The sequence below is a fragment of the Primulina eburnea genome, chromosome 17, assembly GCF_022965805.1.
Source record: "Primulina eburnea isolate SZY01 chromosome 17, ASM2296580v1, whole genome shotgun sequence".
Lineage (NCBI taxonomy): Eukaryota > Viridiplantae > Streptophyta > Magnoliopsida > Lamiales > Gesneriaceae > Primulina > Primulina eburnea.
In genome coordinates, this window is record NC_133117.1 from 2,695,006 (window position 1) to 2,717,595 (window position 22,590).

The window sequence follows — 22,590 nt, forward strand, 5'->3', positions numbered from 1 at the left end:
CAGACCTTCAGCTTGAATTCTTGAATGATTTTCGGGCAGAGTTTGGCTATGGGGAGGCTGCTGAATTTCGTGAACTTCAGCAAGGGATTTCGAAATTATGGGTGTGATAATGGCTATGCCTGATGGGGTATTTATAGGGGAGGATGGTGGGTCTAAACTTGGTACTTAAATCATACGAAAATTGCTCCAAATCTCTCCATATTTGACTCCAATTTCTTGCCAATATTTCGAAAATTCTGCTTCCTATATTATGAGATTTATATCCTGATCCAATGTCCTTGATTGATTCGAAATCTATGTGGCCAAGAGTAAGGATTTTGTGCCCAAGTTTGATGATTTATCTTCCATGTTCCTTGTATTTATCCATCTCAAATCCTAGGCATGCAATCTAGTAGGATCTCGAAATTTCTCTAGCAAATATCATGCCTCAATTCTTTGAATTTGTAGGATATTCAAATTTTGCAAGAATCTCCTTTCTAATTTCGAAAATATGCTTGCAAGGTGTAGATTTAAATTGGCTTGACCAAGATTTCAGCATATCTTATACAAAAAATCCAATAAAAATAATTTCCTTACAATTATAATTGCATGGCTAAAATCGGATCTTTACAGAAGGTGGTGAAGTAGTTGGAGTTGAAGTTATGTCAATTCAATTGTAGCCAAGGGAAGTGACAAAGATGGAGATGAACATAAGGTGTGGCATGTGCGGAAGTGATCTAGGAGGTTTGGTAGGTAAGAAGGCGAGCTATGAAGTTTGAAGGGTGAGGAATGTAGCTAAGAGGTATGCAAAAGAGGTGTCGAATGTGCTAATGAACTAAGGATGAGATAAGGAGTCTTTGAGGTGCTAAGGAGTAAATGATGATAAAAAAGGTTGACGACATGCCGAGGGGCTAGGAGCAGATATGCTGCTAAAGAGTGTGCTAAGAGTGAATGAACGAAGAGTTAAAGGTGTGAAGTACATGGCCTATGAAATTAATAAGGGTAGAGGCTCGTCTGTAGCAGGCGAGCTCCTAGTTGTTGTCTCGCCCCATGGGCTAGCTATTCTCGATTTGGCTAGCCCTAGGAGAGCGAGTCCCCCGGTCGAGGAGACGCGTGAGTTATATGTATGTGGTCCCCACATTTTTCTCATACAATTACAAGTTTGAAGATTTCATTTGGAATTCATTATATTGATTTTTAGCAGCGCCATTAGGTATCTTTCTAGGATATATCTTGTCTTTAACTTGAAAATCAGAGGAACTATTGCGGAACACCCTCCCGACCCCTTTTAATACTCCGTTCTTCATTTTAGGGTCATCCCAAGTCAGAAACAATAGTACGAATTAGCTTCGGGTGTCGGAAAAAATCATCTAATTTAGCGAGTATCAGACAATAAAAATATGTTTTGTTAATTATAATGATAAATTATTGAAATATTTATTTTATTAAAATAAACTCAATCTGAACATAAAGATTTGGACTAAATTTAATTATCTAAACATTTGAGACTAATTATACTGAATTTACCCAAGTCCCACTAGTTATATTTTGTTAATTATCTACAAGACTCATATTATTTATTAATTCACACTTGAATTATTAATATTGGACTCTACAAGGTCCACAGTGTCTATTATTCAAACTTGTAATTAATTAGTCCATAATGTTTATAAATCACATTTTCAATACTTATTCATTTGGCCAAATTTAATTTTGGAACATCCATAAAGAAAATTTATTTTCTCTCATAGAAGTCATACTTCTATTTTCTTAGCCTATAAACTCATTTATAAGTGTCAACCCATTGAACTATTTTCTTCTCATCGGGATTTAGAAAGCTAGTACTTGTGTGGCCCTCAATGGTTCATTGATACAACTAGCCGTGGGTTCACATCTCCATGTGATTCGGACCAAACATGTCCTTATTCGAGCATACCCCAATTGTTCCATTCTTACTTATCAACTCCTTGATAATAAGAACGTCAGAACTCAAGTCTGATAGTACCCAACCAATCACGTTAAACGCCTAGCAGCATCGAGTTACGTGATTCCCTAGGTATCACATGATAGTGTCTGCAAGAACCATTCAATTATGGTTAGCGTACAATACGGTCCCTTCAACTCATATATCCCGACCGATTCGACAACTATTGGTTTATCGAGAGTTGTCAATGAATCGATACTATGTGTCATGTTGTGGTTGCATCGATGGTGTAATCTATGAAACCCCTTTCATAATTACCACCATACTCTGATCAGAGATTTCAACCCACACATACATGAAAAACACATAGGATATCCATACCCGTAGGTAAGCGGTGAATCCCCGGCTACAATGCATCGACTCCTATATGTTTCGCCGTAACACCCAACCTTGCCATCTGATGACCCCACAAGAGTCGGTAAACAAGTCAAAGTGAAACGCTAGCACATAGAGTCTCAATGTTGTCCCGGGTCATAAGGACTAATGGTGTACAACCATAAACTAGGACTTTTCCACTCGATAAGTGAGAACCACTTGGAAAGTCCTTTATAGAGGGTTGTTCAGTGCACTCTACAAGGAGCACCTATCTGCATGCTCGGACATCACAATGTCCCCTACCAATGAAACATGGTACTCACATCGCAGATACTAGTCTCTAACTCGAGCGGCCTTTATCCTTCTTAGTGGCGGCTGAATCGACTAGGAACCGTTTAGAATATACAGTATTCCAAATATGAGTTTCATGATACTCATCATATGAGCATCTCATATTCTTTCTACTATATGTATATTCAAGGACTTTATCTATGCAACTAGCATGGGTATAAAGATAAAGATGCGCCAAATTAATAAATTCAAATATTATTAAAATAAAGATCGTTTATACAAAGAGTTTCATCGTGAACAGTCGGCCAACACTTGGCTCGACGTGCACCTACTCTAACAATCTCCTACTTGCACTAGAGCCAACTACCCATATACTTCAGACCCATTGAATTTTAGATACTATTTTTTTATAAACAAAATATTTCATCTTCTCGTTTGTAAAATGATCTTTTATTAACATATAAAAATATTATTAAATTCTATAGTTTTAATAAGTAGTTTTGTTGCTAATATTTTTTAATTTTCTAGATGTTAATTCATTCCTCAACTAAACAAGATGTTTCTTTTTGTGTAGCTTGTTGAAATTTAATCTTAGAATTGTTATGGTTTCTATGTTTAAAAATTTTCCGTTTTTTTAATTTAGAACACATTTTTTTATTAAATTGTAAGTATATTATTGAACACTGAAAATAATTCTGACTCACGCCTGACTCTGACTTTTAATACTCTTAGCATAAAAAATAATATTTTTTCATAAATGACTCAAATAAGAGATTCGTCTCACAAATACGACCCGTAAAATCGTTTCACACAAATTGTCAATAAATATATAGAGCGAAAGCTATAATAAATTTACGAGCCATTTGGAAGATTTGCCAAAATTCAAGTATATTATGCGCGTGTTAACTGGCTGATTGCATCTGCATAGCCTGCCGAAAAATGTATATTATATGCACAGACACACATTGTGTGTGTGTTTATTATATCTATATATATATATAAAATATAATATTCAGAATATTGACGCCGACGAGCTATGAGAATAAAATTCTTCGGTACAGACTGACAGCCAACAACGAAAAAGACTAGCTCCCCAAGTTTCTCTCTCTGTCCCTCATTTTTGAGCTCAGGGTCTGACTTTTCTTGGTTTTTTTGTCTTTAAATTTTATCTTTGCATTCAAAATTTGAGTTTTTGTTTGCGTGTGTGTGGGAGTTGAAAGATTGATTCAGTAAGGTGGGTTGATGTGCTAATACTTGGAAGACTCTGATCTATGTTCGATCTTTTGGTTTTTTCTTGTTGACGGAGCGTTTCATGATCAGATTGATTTTCTTGGTGGTATTGTGCTTTATCTTTTGTGTGTTTGTGTTGCTTTGTTGAATTATGTTGTAGAAATTTTTTATGTGGTTTTCTTGTGTTGTTTAGTTTAAATTTGCTGCTTATTTTTTTTCCTATTATTGCTTGCTTTTTGTGTGTTTATCTTTGTTTTTCTTCTTGTTACTTTGTTGTGTAAGTGGATGCTTTTATATCTATTATGTAAAGATGTACTAAAAGATTAATAATCTGGAATCTTGTGTTGATAGTTTGGGTTTATTTCTTAATTTTGATGAGGGCAGCTTATATTTTTATTCATGTATCAGGAACAGACTGTTTTGTTGAATTTTTTTCATATAATTGATTATGATCATTTTTTTTTGGTTAATTGTAAGTCAAGATTGGTTAAAGGGAGTTGGGAGTGGTAATTACTTATCTTCTGGGTTTTTTTCCTGCAGAGTTCATAGTTAAGATAGAGGATGTCTAGCGGGGGAACACAGAGCAGTTTAAGAAAAACTCTTGGTGCACTTAAGGATACCACCACTGTTAATTTGGCAAAAATTAATAGTGACTACAAGGTTATTATCCATATTTTTCATTTTAAAAAAAAATTAGTACTTTTAATCATCAGGTTCCTGATATTAGTTCGGTTTTTGCTCATACAGGAAGTGGACATTGCTGTTGTTAGGGCGACAAATCACGTCGAACTTCCTGCAAAAGAGAAACACGTTAGAGGTGGGCATTCATTAAAAGATATTGCCCATCTGCCCCTTATTCCCTGATGATTGGATGTTAAAGGAGGATTCATTTGCTGACCATGGTTTGTTATTTTCAGCTGTCTTTTCTTGTGTGTTGGGGACACGGCCACGAGCAGATGTTGCATATTGCATACATGCTCTTGCAAGAAGGTTGTCGAAGACTCAAAATTGGGCGGTATGCGTCCGTGGAAATGATTATCATTAATCGCGATTTTTGTTTAATATATTATAATATTAAGTTCTCTAACCTTTTCTAACAGTGATAGTTTGGTGTAGCTGTTGAACTAAGAACGAGAGTTGGGTGTATGATTTTACTTCTATTATGCAGCGGATGCTGCTTCTTGTTATAATATTAATGGGGAAAGTTATAGGATGTTTTGACTTAAAAACTCGGATATAAAGGGAAAGATATGATCATTTTTCAAGAGCACAATTTTCGTTCAAATGATTACTGGGAAAAGATGGGAAATTTGGGGCATCTCACCTTCAGGCATCTTAAAATCAATCGCCCAAGCAAAACATGTAGACTTAGAATGCATGTGACACATAGATTCTTGATCCTTCTTTCATTTAGCATGCATTTGAACTAGTTTGTTTTTCTATTCAAAGAAAAAACAATTCAACACGCATCCGTGATAACTTGAACCTAATATTTAACTTTCTAGAAAACTATAGCTATTCCACTAAGCTATTTGGCTCTCCAGTGGTCACTCCATGAAACATCTTTTCTTGTTGCTTGTTCTAAGAAATGCTTTTACTCATTATGTATTTAGTTGAGAATAGTGATGTAGATAAGCAAAGGATGCTTTTGTAGGTTTAGATCTACCATATTGGTAGTTCTGAAGGTTTATATGTATGGTAAATGGTTAAGAAGCCAAGTATTTTTAATATCTCTGTTTAGTTGTATAGGTACATGTTGTGTATGTCCGTTCACATATGCATTCTGCTTCTAATTTTGAGAAACAAAATTATTATTGAGCTTCCGCATAATGCTCTTGAATATGTTGTTCTCTATCTTAGTCTCATGGATCTTGTTTTGCAGGTGGCCTTGAAAACTTTGATTGTTATTCATCGTGCATTAAGGGAAGTAGATCCTACGTTCCAGGAAGAACTTATAAATTATGGTCGGAGCAGAGGCCACATTCTTAACTTAGCGCATTTCAAGGATGACTCCAGTCCAAATGGTATGGGTTTTACTTCGGATTAGTCCTTCAGAGTTACACGAAATAATTATTTATCGATAAAATGCATCTGCATCACTTGGACAGCCTGGGATTATTCTGCTTGGGTCCGCTGTTATGCGTTATATTTGGAGGAGAGGCTGGAGTGTTTTAGAATACTGAAATATGACATAGAGGCTGATCGTCTGGTGAAATATCTATCCTTTTCTCTCGTTTTATTTATATTTTACATTAACTCTATTTTTTTTCTTGTCGTGTTTTGTTTTCTTTGTTAATTCCAATAAAATCTCTCCGCTTGAAATTGTTTTAACATCTATATTCCTATCACATTAGAATAAGTTGAAGCCTCTGATTAATATTAAGGTCAAGTAATGGTATGAGTTAGAATATGTACTTCATTGAGGCCAGTGCTAATTACAGAAATTTGTAATTGATGATTTTTTTCCCGAACTTTAATCACAATCTCGTTGTGTCTAAACCAGTGACGCATGAAAACGAATCATTTTGTCATTTGTTCTCTTGATTACTGCTAAATGCAATTATTATTTCAGAGAACCAAAGATCTGGACACACCAGAGTTGCTCGAGCATCTACCGTCTTTGCAGCAACTTCTCTTTCGTGTGCTTGGGTGCCAGGTAAATTTATTTATTTCTTATAAATTTCATCTTAGTAACATAGGTTTTCAGGGTCTGATCCATGACCTTGGTTCGATATGTGGACTATCAGATAGTTGAACTTGTATGTTGTTGATCTTCATGCAGCCACAAGGAGCGGCGATTCATAATCATGTCATTCAGTTGGCCCTTGCAATGGTAAATTAATTCATAATTTATGTTAATGTTCTGAATAACTAGCTTGCAGTGGACATGGCGACATGTCTCATATCTGATGTTCTTTTATCTCTAGGTTGCTTCGGAAAGTATTAAAATTTACAATGCCATTAGTGATGGTACTGTTAATTTGGTGGACAAGGTACCTTGTGAACTCTGCTTTTTCTGATTTTCTCTGAGTACTTTATTACTAAGTACTGACGATTTAGTTTCTGATAGTTCTTTGAGATGCAAAAGCCTGATGCTCTCAAGGCTTTGGATATATACAGGAGAGCTAGCGTGCAGGTACAACCATTAAACTTAAAGATAACTTGATTGGTATTTTCACTTTTCGGAATCTCTCTAGAATTAAAGTTGGTCATGATATATTTAATTTTATCACAATTTTCTCAAGGCTGAAAGATTGTCCGAATTCTATGAAGTATGTAAAAACCTTGATGTTCAACGTGGAGAAAGATACATAAAAATTGAACAGGTTCGACTCCGTAGTTACTTGTTTGTGATGCTTGTAATTCATTATGACCTATATATCTATCTCATTGCTGTGTTTCGTTGTGCGTTGTGTAGCCCCCTGCATCAGTTTCTTCTAGCCATGGAGGAGTATGTGAGAGAGGCACCACGTTCCTCAGCAGTTAGCAAGGGTCTGGTATGGTTAGCCTCACTCAATAATCTTTAAACTTGTTTATGTGGAGACATAGTATTCAAATGGGCTGTCATTTATATTGTAGAGAGACCTCCTAGACGAATGTCTTATTTTTTCGGTATACGTTTTATATTTATTAATTAATTTCTTTTTTGTCAATAAAAAAAATAATATCCATCACTCAACATCTGTCTTTGCATCTGTTAATCGGAAAGAGTAAAATGGTTTTCTAGCAACATTTCCTGATCATATTCATAGGCAAAAAGGTAAAATGTGAAGTACTTGCTTACAGTCCACATTGTAGAGTCTCGGTTGTAAGTCTAAACTCATGCGAGCATATTGCATGATACACTTTGTTCGTAAAATCTTGTTTAGTGGAGAAGTTCTATGACATCTTAAAGCTGTCCCATTACTTGAATTGATGTATTCCGCTGGAAAGTTCGTTTCCAAATATATTTTACAGTTAAAAATAATTGAGCCATATTAAACAGGTTGATGATAAGCCCAAGGAGATCTTGGCAATAGAATACAAAAAGAGTCCAGAGGTGAAAGAAGAGCGTCGACCGTCCCCGCCTCCACCAGAACCGGTAAAAGTGGAAGCTCCAGCTGTTGAACCGCCACCAGATTTGCTCGTAAGTGATTAAGATATAGGAGAAGAACCTGAATCTATTTTTTCTCCGTAAGTTCGGAGATGCCTGTTTAAGAAATGCAAGCCTTTACCAATCACCACAATTGTCTTTGATACAGGGTCTGAATGATCCTGCTCCTGCTGCAACAGAGTTAGATCAGAAGAATGCTTTGGCATTAGCCATTGTACCAGTTGGTGAGTTTTTTTTTAATTGAACTTTTCCTATGGTCTTTTCTGGAGTCCTTTTGTTGTATTCCGGTGAAAGACTTTCGAGAAAATGTTTTGTTGGAGTAGGATATATGTTTGGTATATGATAATTTTTACAGTAAACGGCAAATGCTTCTTTAGAAATTATCCCATAGTGCTGTCCATCAAAGCATGATTATGTTGTGTTAAAATATGATAACATACTGTCTTGATAAATGGTGAAAGTAAGTTATTGCGTTGGAGATTTGAAAATTCAGTTTAAATATATTTTGGGAGAAACAGAATGTAAATAAGAAGATTTTTTTTTCATTGCATCGAAAAGCAGATTCCATATACGGACATCAATCAAGGTTTATATGTTTCTGAATGGTGTGCATATGAGTAAAGTCTTCGTTGATAATGTAGGTTCTCCCCCACAACCAGCTTCCACTGGACCGAACTTGACAAACGGAACTACAGGCTGGGAGTTGGCACTCGTTACGGCTCCAAGCTCCAATGAAAGCACTACTTCCTCTAGTAAATTGGTATCACTCAAATCTTCCCTTAATGTTCTTTTGTTACTTCACAGATAAAATGTTTATTTTTTGTTTTAAAAGTTCACTTATGAGATCCCCTCTTCTGTGTTTTCCTCTCGTGTTGACAAAGGCTGGAGGGCTGGACAAACTTACATTAGATAGCCTGTACGATGATGCAATCAGAAGAAATAACCAGCAGAATGTGAGTTACAATCCATGGGATCAAGCTCCAATGGCCAACTCTATGATGCCACAGATCGCACACGATCCATTCTATTCCTCCAACGCAGTTGCTGCGCCAAATTTTGTTCAGATGGGGTCTATGGCGAATCAGCAACAATCTTTTATGTTTTATCCACAACAACAAATGATGTTTATGGGACAACAGCAACAACCTTTGATGATCATGGGACAACAACCAGCCATGAATCCGTTTGGAAATGCCCATGTTGCCACCGGCCACTCCTACGGCTCAGGTATGCCGGTTCAAGCCTACAATCCATATTCCGGCCTCATTTAAATACAAGAAATATTGTCGTCAAAATATAACGAGGTTAGGCTTTGGTCCGATATATGAATCAAGGTTCATTTATGTAATCATATGTTGTGCATTTGAAGTAGATAGATGAAATTCATTGTGTAATAATTAGAAGAAATTATTTTATGTGCGCCATTTTTATTTTATTTTTTTGCATCAGAGAAGTGGGAAATAAACATTTTTGGGCTTGCATTGAATCTTGGTTACCTTCTTCGGTTGAGCAAGGAATTCTTTCATATTGTAAACTTGTTCTTTCTTTTGATTCAATGGCAACACTTCTGTGAGTGTAAACTTCTTGTCTATCGTCAATAAAATCTGTCAAATGATTGTTTTTAGTTCACGATTCGATGCGTTTGTCTCTTTGTTTTTGTTTTTTGGGTATATACATACATCGTCATCGAGAATGATGGTGTCACTTGTCAGTTGCATGGATGGATGGAAGTAGTCCCTTTTTCCATGTAATGCCACCCACTGCAATCCAACAAGGAAGTGATAGATACGAAGAATAATCATAATATACCCAATTCAGCATGTTAATCGTGAATAAACTACAAGGAATCCGACCATAATCTTGGTCCTAAAAACCAATGAAGGAAGAGTCTTTGAAGATCGAAGCATTTAGCTGCGAAGAGCTTTTTAAAACAAGAGCTGGTAGAGTAGCCCGTTTATACTGACAGGAAAAACGAGAATATTTTATATCACAATATACGTGTGTTCGACTATCCGAGAAGCATGTATGTATTTCGGCAAGACTTATCTTTTTTTTTTTAACAAATCAATCAATTGGTAAACCTTGGAACAGAATTGCAGGAAATTTGAATATGGGTTGAACCGTTGAAGGAGACGGCCACGAATATTTCTTTGTCAAAAAAACGGTGGCGTAATCATGTTAGCTGCCCTGCCACGAAGAGAGGAAAGGTATATCACAAGAACTCATGGTATTGAGATCAATTTCATGAGAATTTCGACTTTTAAGTGTTTTAATAAATATTTTAAAAACACCAAGTATCACGACATGAGCGCTTGGTGTTTTACAAAAAAACTATTGTCCGGGCCTGCGACTGCGTGACTGCACAATAGGTCCTTATAACAACTATTTCATATTCGTCATCGTTTTACGAAAATGATTAACCAAAGTTGCTTTAGAAGTCCATTGTAGCTCATTATAAACTTATTTTAAATATTTAATTTTAAAAACGTGAGACAAGAGTATCACTAACTGGTAGTAACGGTACAATTCAAATCTCTTAAACCGTACAGAACTCCAAACATCATGTTTCAATTGCTCTACTCAGCTGAGACAGTTATTGCAATCATGTTTCAATTGCTCTATTCAGCTGAGACAGTTATTGCATACAAGAGTGAAGAATGTTGGGTTCAACTGTATATAAATGAGAATAATACTGAGATGAGTAATCTCTTAGGATGCTCTCATGCGTCAAATTGTTGACGTTGTGTCGTTTGATTTGATTGGATAAATAGATCGTAAATGAGTAGCGTCAGATTTTAATGAGTAATAACATCTCTGTTATAGGGGAAAAAAAATAAGAATTATCTTCAAGAGATGCGCGACAAAACCAACAAAAAAGACACATCCCCAAAAGCTTTTCTCGTTTTTTTTTCTGAAAGTTTAGATTCAACTTAAGGTATATAAAGGAACAATATCAAAACCCTACACAATTTTGGGGGAAAAAAATGTCATCTTGGATTCCTTCACTTTTCAATCCCAATTATAGTGGCGATCCCGATTCCGATTACGATAATCCCAACTCACCCACATCTTCTTCGCGCAGCCAGACGCCCAGAGCCGCTGCTTCCGGCGTGAAGGATGATCTCTCCGCTGTGTTCCGTGGCGTCGCCGCATTTCTTGCTCCGCGGGAAGGGAGTTCGAGTTCTGCGGTCTCTTCTTCTTCTTCGGATACAATTGCCGGGATTAAGAATGATTTGGCGGAAATTCAGGGCTCCTTTAAATCTGGCCTCTCTTTGATTTCCTCCAAGCTCACCTCCAATTTATTGCAGTTCCAAGGACAGCTCAATGATGATGATGATGACGAAGTGGAAGAGGAGGATGAGGATGGGGATGAGGATGCGGTGGGAATTACAGAAGAAGTGGTGGATTTTGTAAGGAAACTATGTACACGGCCAGAATTGTGGATTGATTTTCCTCTCTCTTTAGCAGATGGTAATAATTATGCAAATTTTAGTTTTATTTTTTCCTTGTTTCTTTGTTACTCTTTACACAATTAACTGTTATGCTGCTGTTGTGATATCTGTTTGAATACTGGTAGTACATCTTACTGTAGATTGTATTTAACAAGTTCGTTTTTCAGAGGATCAACTTTAAGTGATATTAGTTGTATAGTGTCGACTTTCAGTAATTATGGGGAATTCAGTTTGAATCTGTGTGACATTGTTTCGTTTCTGAACGGACAAAGTCAGGATTTTCAATTTAGGGGATTGAGAGCACTTTAATGTATGCTAACGTCTAAGAAAAAAAATACGCAAAAATAAATAAGAGATCGGGAAGGAGATTCCTTTTTTTTTGATAAAGTACACAAATTTATTTGAATGGATGGATACTTTGTTTAGGATTGTTTTTTAACAGTTATTACTAAAGTACCTTAGTAGCTCAAATCCTTTCGTCTTGGTCTAGTGATGTGTGTCAGCAGAAAGTGTCTAACTTAATAACGTATAAACTAGTAATAGACAAATGAGGAGAAAGAATTAATTTTCTCGTGCACGGACTGCAGCATGTTCAAATGCTTGTAAAATGAACAGTGTTTGACTTCCAAACTCTTTCCAATAGCTTGAACTCTAGATAGAAGCACTGCTTCACAGTTCTTGGGTTTTAGTAACTGCCGAAGTCGTTAATTTGGCTAACCTCCTCCATGAGACCAGCAGATATCTACATCTACATGTCATTGGCATATGTTCTGATAGTTTTGTTCGCCAATTTAAAGTAATTGCATTTTGACTGTTAATAGTACTATATAGTGTTGTGTAGAATCCATTGATCAGTGAAAACAATTTTATCTTGAGGATGGTGTATGAGTTGGTCTTGAACTTTGGAATATTCTGTTGTAGACTTTGATATGTCAGACTATCAAAGAGACCATGCTGCAAATATCGACTATTTGGTGCCTGAGCTTGTGACACTAAGGCAGAAGATTTCCAGTCAAATTAGCGAAGGGAAATTTTGGATTATCTATTTTATTTTATTGTTTCCCAGGTTAAGTGAAGACGACTTGAAGCTTCTTTCAGCCCCACAGGCAAGGCTGCTTTATCTAACATTTTTCTGTTTATTTTCCTTTCATGCATCTTGAGAAGCTATAAATTAAGCAATGAAAGAGTGACACTCGATATGGATATTTCTTTCATCATATCTTCATGTGTCTTAACTTATAAGAAATACAAGATCCGCACCTTTTCAGCTCTATTGAAATTTGTCTTAAAAAAAGTATGTTTAAACTCTAGAAGATAAGTGGACAATCGTGCTACATAATTTACGATGACAGCAAATTCTCTAATTATGCTCCCTTAAAATGGTGCTCTCTTTTATCAGATTCTTGGCATTGTTGGACAACAATCAGACGATTTTTCACTTTATCACATGGAAAAACCACCCGAATCTCATTTGCTACGTCTCCCCTCTCTCTCTCTCTCTCTCTCTCTCTCTCTCTATATATATATATATATATATATATATATATATATATATATATATATATATATATATAATGTACGTTTAAATTCCCTTAATTTGAAACACTTTTGAGATTCATGCCAATCGCTATTTTTTCCTTTCGTTTGTTGAGGATACCAAGGATAATTGACTTTTACTTTTCCCCCCTTTTTTTGCGTTTTTCTTCCTGTTTTTAAATTTTAAGTTTTGCAAAATATAGAAAAAAAATGTTTTATCATTATCTATAGTAAAAGAGGATTCCAGCATTTCATGAGTTGCAAATCTGTGTAAGCTAATATTAGTTCCACGCAGGTCATTGAAGCTAGGGAGACGCTCTTAAAGAAACTGCAGAATAAAAGTAACACAATGCAAGAAAAATCTGAAAACCACTCCGGGAATCCTGAGAGTAACCCTGACATTGATAAAGGCCATATCTTGGAAGGAGATGTAAGCGACATGCAGCACAAGAGCACATCATCTGAGATTGTAGCTGCAAACAAACCGATGGATAACATGGCACCTGAGCACAATATCTCTGAAGAAGAAAGAGGTTCATGCACATCTGTTGATGCTCGGAAACAATCTGAAAACGAGGATATTTCGTTTAGTGATTTGGAAGATGACGAAGACGACCTATCAAAAAATATTTTGGGATCTAGACTATTGAACAACGAGAAAGGAGAAGCCAGTGAATGGACTCAACAAAATGACAACTCTGGAGGTCAGGGTGGTAAAAAAAAGGCTGGCCAATCTGCATTACGAGCTAAAGAATCAGAGAGTGAGGATTCAAATGATTGGCTTGCTGTTGATGATAGTGATTTTGACAATGTGGGTGGCAATCTGAAGTTTTAAGTTGTGTATATTCAATTCCTTTTTTTTTTTTTTTTTATTATTTTCTTCCAGTTAATTTTAGATATTTCATTAAGTTGGTGTGAATATTCTTTTCTATGGGCTATGGCCCTGTTCAAAATACTTTACCTCTATGATATTTTTAGTTTCAATTATTTATTTAATTTATTTTGGATATATTTAAACAAAAATATATTTTTCTTCAATGGTGAGCCTTTATGCTTGTGTCTTTTTATAGTTTTTCAAGATACCCTTTATTTTAATAATGAATAAAAGATATTTAGTTATTCAGAAATCATATTTCAAAACGTTATGCTTATTAATTTTTCATTAAAAAGAAGTAAGAATAGTGGTTAAATTTAATATATATATATAAGTCACGTAGTGGTCAAGTCTCATTTTTTTTGTAACATTATTTTTTCCACTGTAGAACTTTTTATATGTAATGAAATCTGATTGCATACCACTGCCGCCGAAGAGATCTTCCCTATTCTCTGTCAACTCGATCGGGGCAGCTGAAGTTACAGACGGAGTCTTAACCACACGTGGTTGAGGCCATAGTTTCAGAATCCAGAGTTCTTTGACAACGGATTACCATCTTAAGGTCGTCGTCTAACATACAACAACTCAAACGTCATTTTTCTGGTGATAACAATACAAGTTTGATATTTTAAATCGTATAGAAGTTCAGACACCGCGTTTTGATTACTCTACCAAACAGATATAAATATTGCATCTCGACATCTAGAAAACTTAAATCGACGAGATGAGAAAAAAACGAAGTCATAAAAAAATGGACAACATTCATACAAAACCAGGGGAAAAAAAAGGGGTTTGCCTCGGTTCCAATGGAGCGACCCAACGCCAGAGATGGAAGACTTGACTTACAAATATCAAAAACTAAAAAGTTCTGTACTAAAAAACTTATGACAAAAACTTGTGTGAGACGGTCTCACGGGTCGTATTTGTGAGACGAATCTCTTATTTGGGTCATCCATGAAAAAGTATCACTTTTTATGCTAAGAGTATTACTTTTTATTGTGAATATGCATGGGTAGGGTCGACCCGTCTCACAGATTATGATCCGTGAGACGATCTCACATGAGACTCACTCAAAACTTATTTCCCCTTCTTTTTCCTTATCCACGCTCTTCTTCTCGAGTCGCAGTAGTTTGATAGTTGAGTGAGTCTTATGTGATACCGTCTCACGGATCTTAATCTGTGAGACGAGTCAACCCTATCGATATTCACAATAAAAATATCACTCTTAGCATAAAAATTAATATCTTTTCATAGATGACCTAAAGAAGGGATCTGTCTCACTAATACGACCGTGAGATCGTCTCATACAAGTTTTTGTCTTGATATTGTTTTAGCTTTCTGGGAAACATAAATGCATTCAATTTCTTTGAGAATATATTAAGGAAAAAAATGCAATATTTATTGGCATCCAACATAAGACTATAATCTTAATTCAAGGATTTGTATATATTTTTTAACAGAAAAAATACAACATATAATATAGGGAAAAAAGTAAAATTCGTCATATATATAAATTGGCCTAAATAATATATTGGTTATTTAATTACTCGAAATTGGTGATATTGCAATAATTTATCTTTTTTTAAATCATCCATTCATCCTAGTACAAATATATATGAATACATATCAACTCTCTCACGAAAGTACTAAAATTGTTAAAATAAGTCGATCGAGGTAATGCATGAAAACTAATTTTTTTTTTATTTTTTTATTTATCAAGTATAGGGTTAAAAACTTATACAGATCAATTTGCATGACTAATTTTGGTTTTTTTTGCCTCCTTCGATTCTAATCGAAAATTAAAATTGATTCACCCGTAAATTAAGTAAAAGGGAAAAAAGTACTAAGAAATTAATTTAAAAAAATTCATCTTTAAAAGGTTGTAGGAATGTGATGCCCCCAAAATATTCCATCGCGCTTGAGTTTTCATTTCGAGGACCTTAAACGTAACCCGTCGAGCACGACTCGTCCAAATTCGATACCATCTATAAACGAGCTCAGCCGTTCTTCTTGAACACATCGATCGAGCACCAAGCCCAGCCGCACCCCTGATGACCGAGCCGAGCCCTGGTGCTCGGTCGAGCTCTGTCACCAGGGTAGTGCTCGGCCGAGCACTAGTGGCCGAGCACGAGCACCAGGGTAGGGCTCGGCCAAGCCCCTGTGGCCGAGCCCTGTTGCTCGTCCGAGCCCGGATAGCCGAATCACACGTGTCCGAGCCCAATCAGCGTTCGGAGCAGGGTTCTGTCAAGCACAGATGCTTCTGACATGAATCTCAGGCCCGAGCTTGTTCCTATACTAAGAACTTCGTCACATGTCAAAAGCGTGAATAATCTTTAAATAGGATAGAATCTCGTCGTATGATTAGATGTGACGAGGAGTCCGACTCGGACTTGCAGTGATTGGAGAAGAATTGCGTGAATAATCTTTAAATATGCTAAAATCTCGCCGTATGGTTAGATGAAACGAGGAATCCGGCCTGGACTGACAGTGATGGGAGAAAAATTTAATTTTATAAGGAAATTTACCTAAAATAGACTTCGGCACGATATGGGAAGAAGTTCTCTCAACCATTATAAATACCCATATATGTTTCATGGTCAAGGGCATCAGGATATTAACTTCCACCTATCGTACCTTCCCATTTTCTCTGTTCCTAAATCCGATCAAAAGGACGAAGTGGTCGTGTCGGGAAAATTTTCGACACCTTCCAGTACCCCTTAGTCTGTATAAAACAGGTGGTGTTCCATCCGCTCCGGTTCAAACGTTGTTGATCTGAAGCTCAAGATCACCAGATCGGACCCAGGGAGAAGTTGGTATCGTCGTAATGTATATTTGAATTCCCTTACTAGACGAAAACAAAGGTTATCTGAAAATTGAAAGAAGTAAGGGTAAATCTAAAAAAAAAAATCATCTTTAAAATTGTAGTGAATGGTGAAATATTTTCCAAGAAACAAAGAAGGGGTGGAGTGACAATATTTGCGGGGTCCTATGGCAGCAAAGACGACGGAGAAAGGACGAAAATTGTAAAACAATCCAGCCTTGATATACGGAAAAATGCAAATTCACACCACATTATGAGTTGTGACAATCCCCACCATTTCTCCCATTTGCCTCAAACGTCGATTTCACTTGTATTTGTGTTCATCTTTTATAAGGAGAAAAAAAAACATATTTTAACGTTAATAATTAACTTTGGCCTAATATTCCATCGATCCTATTTATTCCTTTATATAGAAGTTTATCTTATGATCTAGAGGAGATATAATGATTGCGTAGTAAGATAAATTTGTTATATATATATATATTCATATTTGATTACCGTGTGGTTTAGGGCAACGATCGACCAGTGATACTAAAATATCTCAAGCTTAGGTCATATCCAACCACAAAATCTATTTGGTGCAAATTGTACACTAAAATAATGCGATTTCTGTACCAAATACAACATCCATCTCCAACTCATTTACTTCAAATCTTACATCAAAAAGAATATTTTTGAAATATTCTTTTTTATTTTATATATATTAATTATTATATTTTATTTAATATATTTAAATTATGACTAATGTTTTATTATCAATAAATTTAAATAATAATATTTAAGTTTATAATTTAATTATATAACATAAATTAATTTATATATAATATGAATTAATATACGAAAATTATTTAAGTTGAAAAATATGAATACAAATTCAAGCACAATACAGATACAACTTCAAATATAATAAGAATACAACTTTATATTATATTAATTAAAAATCATTAAATCAAATTAGTTTTTAACTATTAATAATTAACATAAATAAATAAAAATTTTAAAAATCAACAATTATTTTTTTAAAAAAATTTTATGATTAAATATCTAGTTATTAATAAAATAAAATAAATATTATATTATTATTTAAATAATATTTATAATTTTTAATACAAATATTTAAAATAAATACAAATAAAAAAATAAAAAAATTAAATTAAAAAAAATAAGACCCTGCGCCAAATTTGGCGCAGAGGAAGCTCGCCTTGGAGATGCTCTCAATGATATAATGTAGTATATATATACACGATATTCATTATATATTTTATATTTGGATGTCGTGTGGTTTAGGGTAATGACTGACCAATGATATTAAAAGATTTCAAGTTTAATAATATAATATAATGTATATATATACGATATTTATTATATATTTATATTTGATTAGCGTGTGGTTTAGGGTACATCTTCCATGTGAGTCGAGGTGCATTAATTGCTTACATGCATGCAAGCGCTTGATAATAAATTAACCATAGGGTATGTAAGGGTCCAATGTCCATTCCAACCAATTGATCGAGCTCCATTCCAAACATATGGTTTTTAAAAATCCGACGATAATGGTTAACGACGCTCGATATAGGGACATAATTAAAAAAGTCGCAAACCACCTTCTTTTTTGGTTTCAGGTGTCCCTCGGATTTAATCACAAATGCTTAGAATTCGAAATTAGAAAATTTAAATACCATCTTGATAGTGTTCTAAATATTTTCAAAGTTTGTGTGACTTTAAAATTTGTAGTGCTACTATCTTGAAGCCGTAGTCGTATGTTGGGAAACGAATTGCCAACAACCATGAGCACGGGGACGAGGCAATATCATTTTAAGGAAAAAGAATCAAACTCTTGCCTCGACTATTTTCTCATAGCCATTTGGTTCACTCATTTTTATTCCGCGATTTTCCAAGACAAAATAAAAGAATACCAACCAACAAATGCGTTTATTGGTATAGTCTCTTCTGGATATTGTCTCAGCTAGTTGGTCAATACTAGCTAATCTATTTGTTCTGTCACCGGCCGGCTGAGACAATCTTTATTTTGCTGTTGTTCAGGATTTTGGTGGGTCGACGGCGCATTACGAATGGCGAATCGGCAAAGATGTTGCAAGGGATCGGAAGAAAATATCGATGGACCTATAAAGTGAAACTCTACAACAAAACTTCGACTGTGAACCATATAATCAATCAGTAATAATTCCTTTTGTATCGATCCGTTAATTGCCATCAGATTTTTTCACTAACAATGTTTAACATACTTTAATTTAAATTCTCGAACTGTCAATGTTACTTTAAAATATAAGAAAAACTGCAATTTTCATAATGCATGTTTGGTCATCTGTGTTGTCGATTAAAAATGAGTATTAGTTTTATATCTTTCAAATTTTGACAATTTTAGTATGTGAGCATCACGCCGGTATCAAGCTAAGTCAGTGTCACATAACGATGTCGCATTAACGTCACGTCGGAAAAATCACAAAAATTGGAAGAAAAAGAAATAAAAATAAGAGATTAATACTGAAATTTAACAACATAAAGAGTCAAATCATATATAGGATCAAAATTATATAGTTTCCAAAAAATATAAACATTCTAAATGAGTTAGAGAACCTTTTTTTTTTATATTACAAATCACGCAGGGGAGGAGGATCGAACCCGGGGAGTTAGAGAACTTTTGAAAAACATGAAATCCTCAAAATAATAATAATAATAATAAATATAGATATTCTCTAATGTCTATTAGATAAGAATTCCGATCGTTTATTTATTAATAAAAATCCAACTACATAAAAAAAATATAGCAACATATATTACATAAATAATATGTTGTTATCAGAATGACACTCATATTAGATTTAATGAAGTATATCCAAGTTGTACGTATAATAGGCGAGTAACATCTCGTTGATGATCATTGGATAAACATGATTGATGAAAACATATCAAATATATATATATATATATATATATATATATATATATATATATATATTCGAAACAAATATGCACTAAGTTGAATATTAAAAATAATGAATAAAAAATTTATTGTATTTGCATGGTCTGTGACAACTAGCATATTTTGTCAGCTGCTCCATTTTCACATGGTTTGGCTTTTATGTATTATTGCATCACTTGGACACTCACTCGTTCTATATAACACATGCACTGCTTATTCATTCCTTTGTGCCAATCCCATCTTTTAACTCAATTGTTCAATATGGGATACTCGTTCAAGATTTTAGCTTTTTTCGTCCTTTCCAATTTTCTCTCCATTTCCACAGCCACTCGAGCCATTGAACCCGAGTGTGGCTCTTGTTCCCCCGTCGTCCCCGTAGTCCCCCTCCCTCCCGTTACCGGACCTAAATTGCCTGTTCCACCCGTAACAGTCCCTCCCGTTATTGTACCTGTGCCACCCGTAACTGTCCCTCCCGTTATTGTACCTGTGCCACCCGTTACTGTCCCTCCTGTCACCGTACCTAAACTACCCTGTGCCACCCGTTACTGTCCCTCCTGTCACCGTACCTAAACTACCCGTGCCACCCGTTACCGGTACCTAAAGTACCCGTAGTCGGAGTCGTGCCTCTGCCACCGGTAAATCTGCCTCCCATTTCCGTTCCTAATTTACCATTACCACCAGTGGTGACCACCACACCAAAGAAAGGTAAGCCATGCCCACCACCGGCACATAAGAAGGCTACTTGCCCAGTGAACACACTCAAACTTGGTGTCTGTGCCACTGTTCTTGGTGGAACGGTTTCCATTGGTCTGGGAGATCCTGGTGTCAACAAGTGCTGCACAATAATATCAGGGCTTGCGGATGCCGAAGCTGCAGCATGCTTGTGCACAACTCTAAAGATAAAAACCCTCAATCTTAAGACATATGTTCCAGTGGCGCTTCAACTACTCGTCACTTGCGGCAAGACACCACCTCCCGGCTACACTTGCGCTGTCTAAGTATGTTCTCGTGCCCCCAATCCACCCCCCCCCCCCCCCCCCCACCCCCTACTTCTATTAGCATTTCATTTTTTCAAAGCATGTGGATATCTTTAGAACACCATACATACAACATCCAAAGCTAAAAAAGCATTTGAGTAGTTCATAAGTTTTAATTAACTAAGCCGATTCAGGAAAAATTCTAAAGTCTTCCAGCTTCCTATATATAAGTTGACGGACACAAACGCTTGGTCATCTAATTTGTCAAATTTTAGTTTTCGATATAATGATTGTTTTTCCCCATATTTAGGCCGATTTTTTTTAGCGTCCTGACATTGATGCCGAATATTCTACCATTTCCAACATCATGCCAGTGTTCCAAAAAAATTAAACAAAATATTCAAGAAAAAAACAACTCATTCTAGTAAGATCTAATTGTAACTAATTAGAGGACCGAACCTAATCTAGGTCACATTACATTACAGGACGATTTTTGGAATTTTCTCATGATATTTAATAGAAGTAAAGAAAGCTATATTTTGATCATAAAATATGAGTTTCTTGTTATTCTCTCCATCCAAACGACTCATGATTTCGGACAAGACATACCATGTCTGATTTATATTTAAAAAATGTGACTTTCCTACACACACACACACACACACAAATATTGATTATTCGCAGATTGATGATGAAGAAAAGGGTCATAATACGATATTTCTTTTTCTGACTATGCAGGTTTTACTGCAAATTGAAGGATGAAGGCAACTAATAGACATGAGAGCATGTCCAGTTTAATAATTATAAGTAGTTTGCCATTAATTTTCGACACCAATATTTATTTCATTCTGTAAACTCAATATGTATTTATCATATATATAATCATATATATATATAATATATATAGTCCAAGGATGCAATTAAATATAATGCGTGCTTTCTTACTTCCTGTACTTAAGTTTCCTACTGTGTTACAATAATATTGATGTATGCTTCCAGATTTCTTTAGTATGTATGATATAACTATATTTTTAATATATTTCAAAAATTTTACTTAGCACCGACCACATATATTATTATATGAATTGAATTTATAGTCTTTTTTTAAAATAACTATCACGGTTGAGATCGAATATTACTACAAAATATTTAATTATTACACATATTCCTGTTATACGTTAACTATCAATTAAGGTATAGTTTGGTACACTGGATAAGAAAGATTGATTAATAGTCCTCTTTATCTCATGTTTGGTATCTTTTTAGAAAGCTCATGATATTAAATAATTTTATACAAAAATAAAATATCTATTTTATGAGATGTGATAATTTTAATTTAATGATAAAAACATTACAAATGACTTAATTGTCCTCGATATATAAAAATCATAAACCCTATCAAATTTTTTTATTTATTTTTATATATTATCAAAATAATGGTGTTTTGAACTTGAGATAATTATATAAATGATTTTCAAATATTAAAGTTTCCTTTTGTAAAAAGCCTCGGTCTTTCGACCTTAATATAAAATTAAAATCAAATAAATTTTTTTATTTATTTTTATATATTATATAATATGATAATTATATAAATGAACTCGATATAATTATATAAATGATTTTTATAAATCTCAATAAAATTATTAGTATCACTCAATTAACCTTAAAAATTGATATTTGACTTGACCGACAAAATCAAGGGTTCAATTATCATATTTATATAATATATAAAATTAAGTAAAATAAATAAATCATATAAGTATTGTCGGCGCACGAATAGGGATGTAAATGAGCCGAGCCGAGCAGTAGCTGGCTCGGGCTCGGCTCGTTTCATTATTTTCTCGGCTCGGGCTCTGCTCGAGCTCGTTACGAGCCTCGGGTTTGAAGCTCGGGCTCGGCTCGTTCGGAATTTATGAAGCTCGGGCTTGGCTCGAGCTCGGCTCGTTAATGGCTCGTTTATCTTGTTTAATGAGCCTGGCTCGGGTTCGGCTCGTTAAACAAGCTCGTTAAGCGAGCTCGGGCTCGGCTCGTTAACAAATAAGAAAAAAAAACTTAATTAAATAAGTTTCTTTGGGATCGGTTCCTTTTTCTAAT

At 34.9% G+C, this 22,590-nt stretch overlaps 2 protein-coding genes and 1 pseudogene across 2 annotated transcripts; all 3 read left to right on the top strand.

The window, feature by feature from the left end:
• The first annotated feature begins 3,598 nt into the window (after positions 1 to 3,598).
• LOC140818121 (putative clathrin assembly protein At5g35200) lies at positions 3,599 to 9,516 on the top strand. Its single transcript, XM_073177978.1, is given in 17 exon segments — positions 3,599 to 3,803; positions 4,340 to 4,459; positions 4,547 to 4,616; positions 4,717 to 4,814; positions 5,682 to 5,823; positions 5,908 to 6,008; positions 6,372 to 6,455; positions 6,582 to 6,632; positions 6,727 to 6,792; positions 6,870 to 6,935; positions 7,045 to 7,125; positions 7,218 to 7,229; positions 7,231 to 7,296; positions 7,785 to 7,925; positions 8,041 to 8,116; positions 8,534 to 8,652; positions 8,774 to 9,516. Coding segments are annotated over 16 exon segments (1,662 nt in total). The 5' UTR covers positions 3,599 to 3,803; positions 4,340 to 4,360; the 3' UTR covers positions 9,164 to 9,516.
• Positions 9,517 to 10,799: 1,283 nt separating this feature from the next.
• Positions 10,800 to 13,848, top strand: LOC140818389 (uncharacterized). Its single transcript, XM_073178324.1, has 3 exons — positions 10,800 to 11,363; positions 12,266 to 12,450; positions 13,176 to 13,848. The coding sequence occupies exons 1-3, from the start codon at positions 10,877 to 10,879 to the stop codon at positions 13,713 to 13,715; spliced, it is 1,212 nt and encodes a 403-aa protein (XP_073034425.1). The 5' UTR covers positions 10,800 to 10,876; the 3' UTR covers positions 13,716 to 13,848.
• Positions 13,849 to 19,780: 5,932 nt separating this feature from the next.
• LOC140818222 (uncharacterized) lies at positions 19,781 to 21,494 on the top strand (annotated as a pseudogene).
• Positions 21,495 to 22,590: the final 1,096 nt, after the last annotated feature.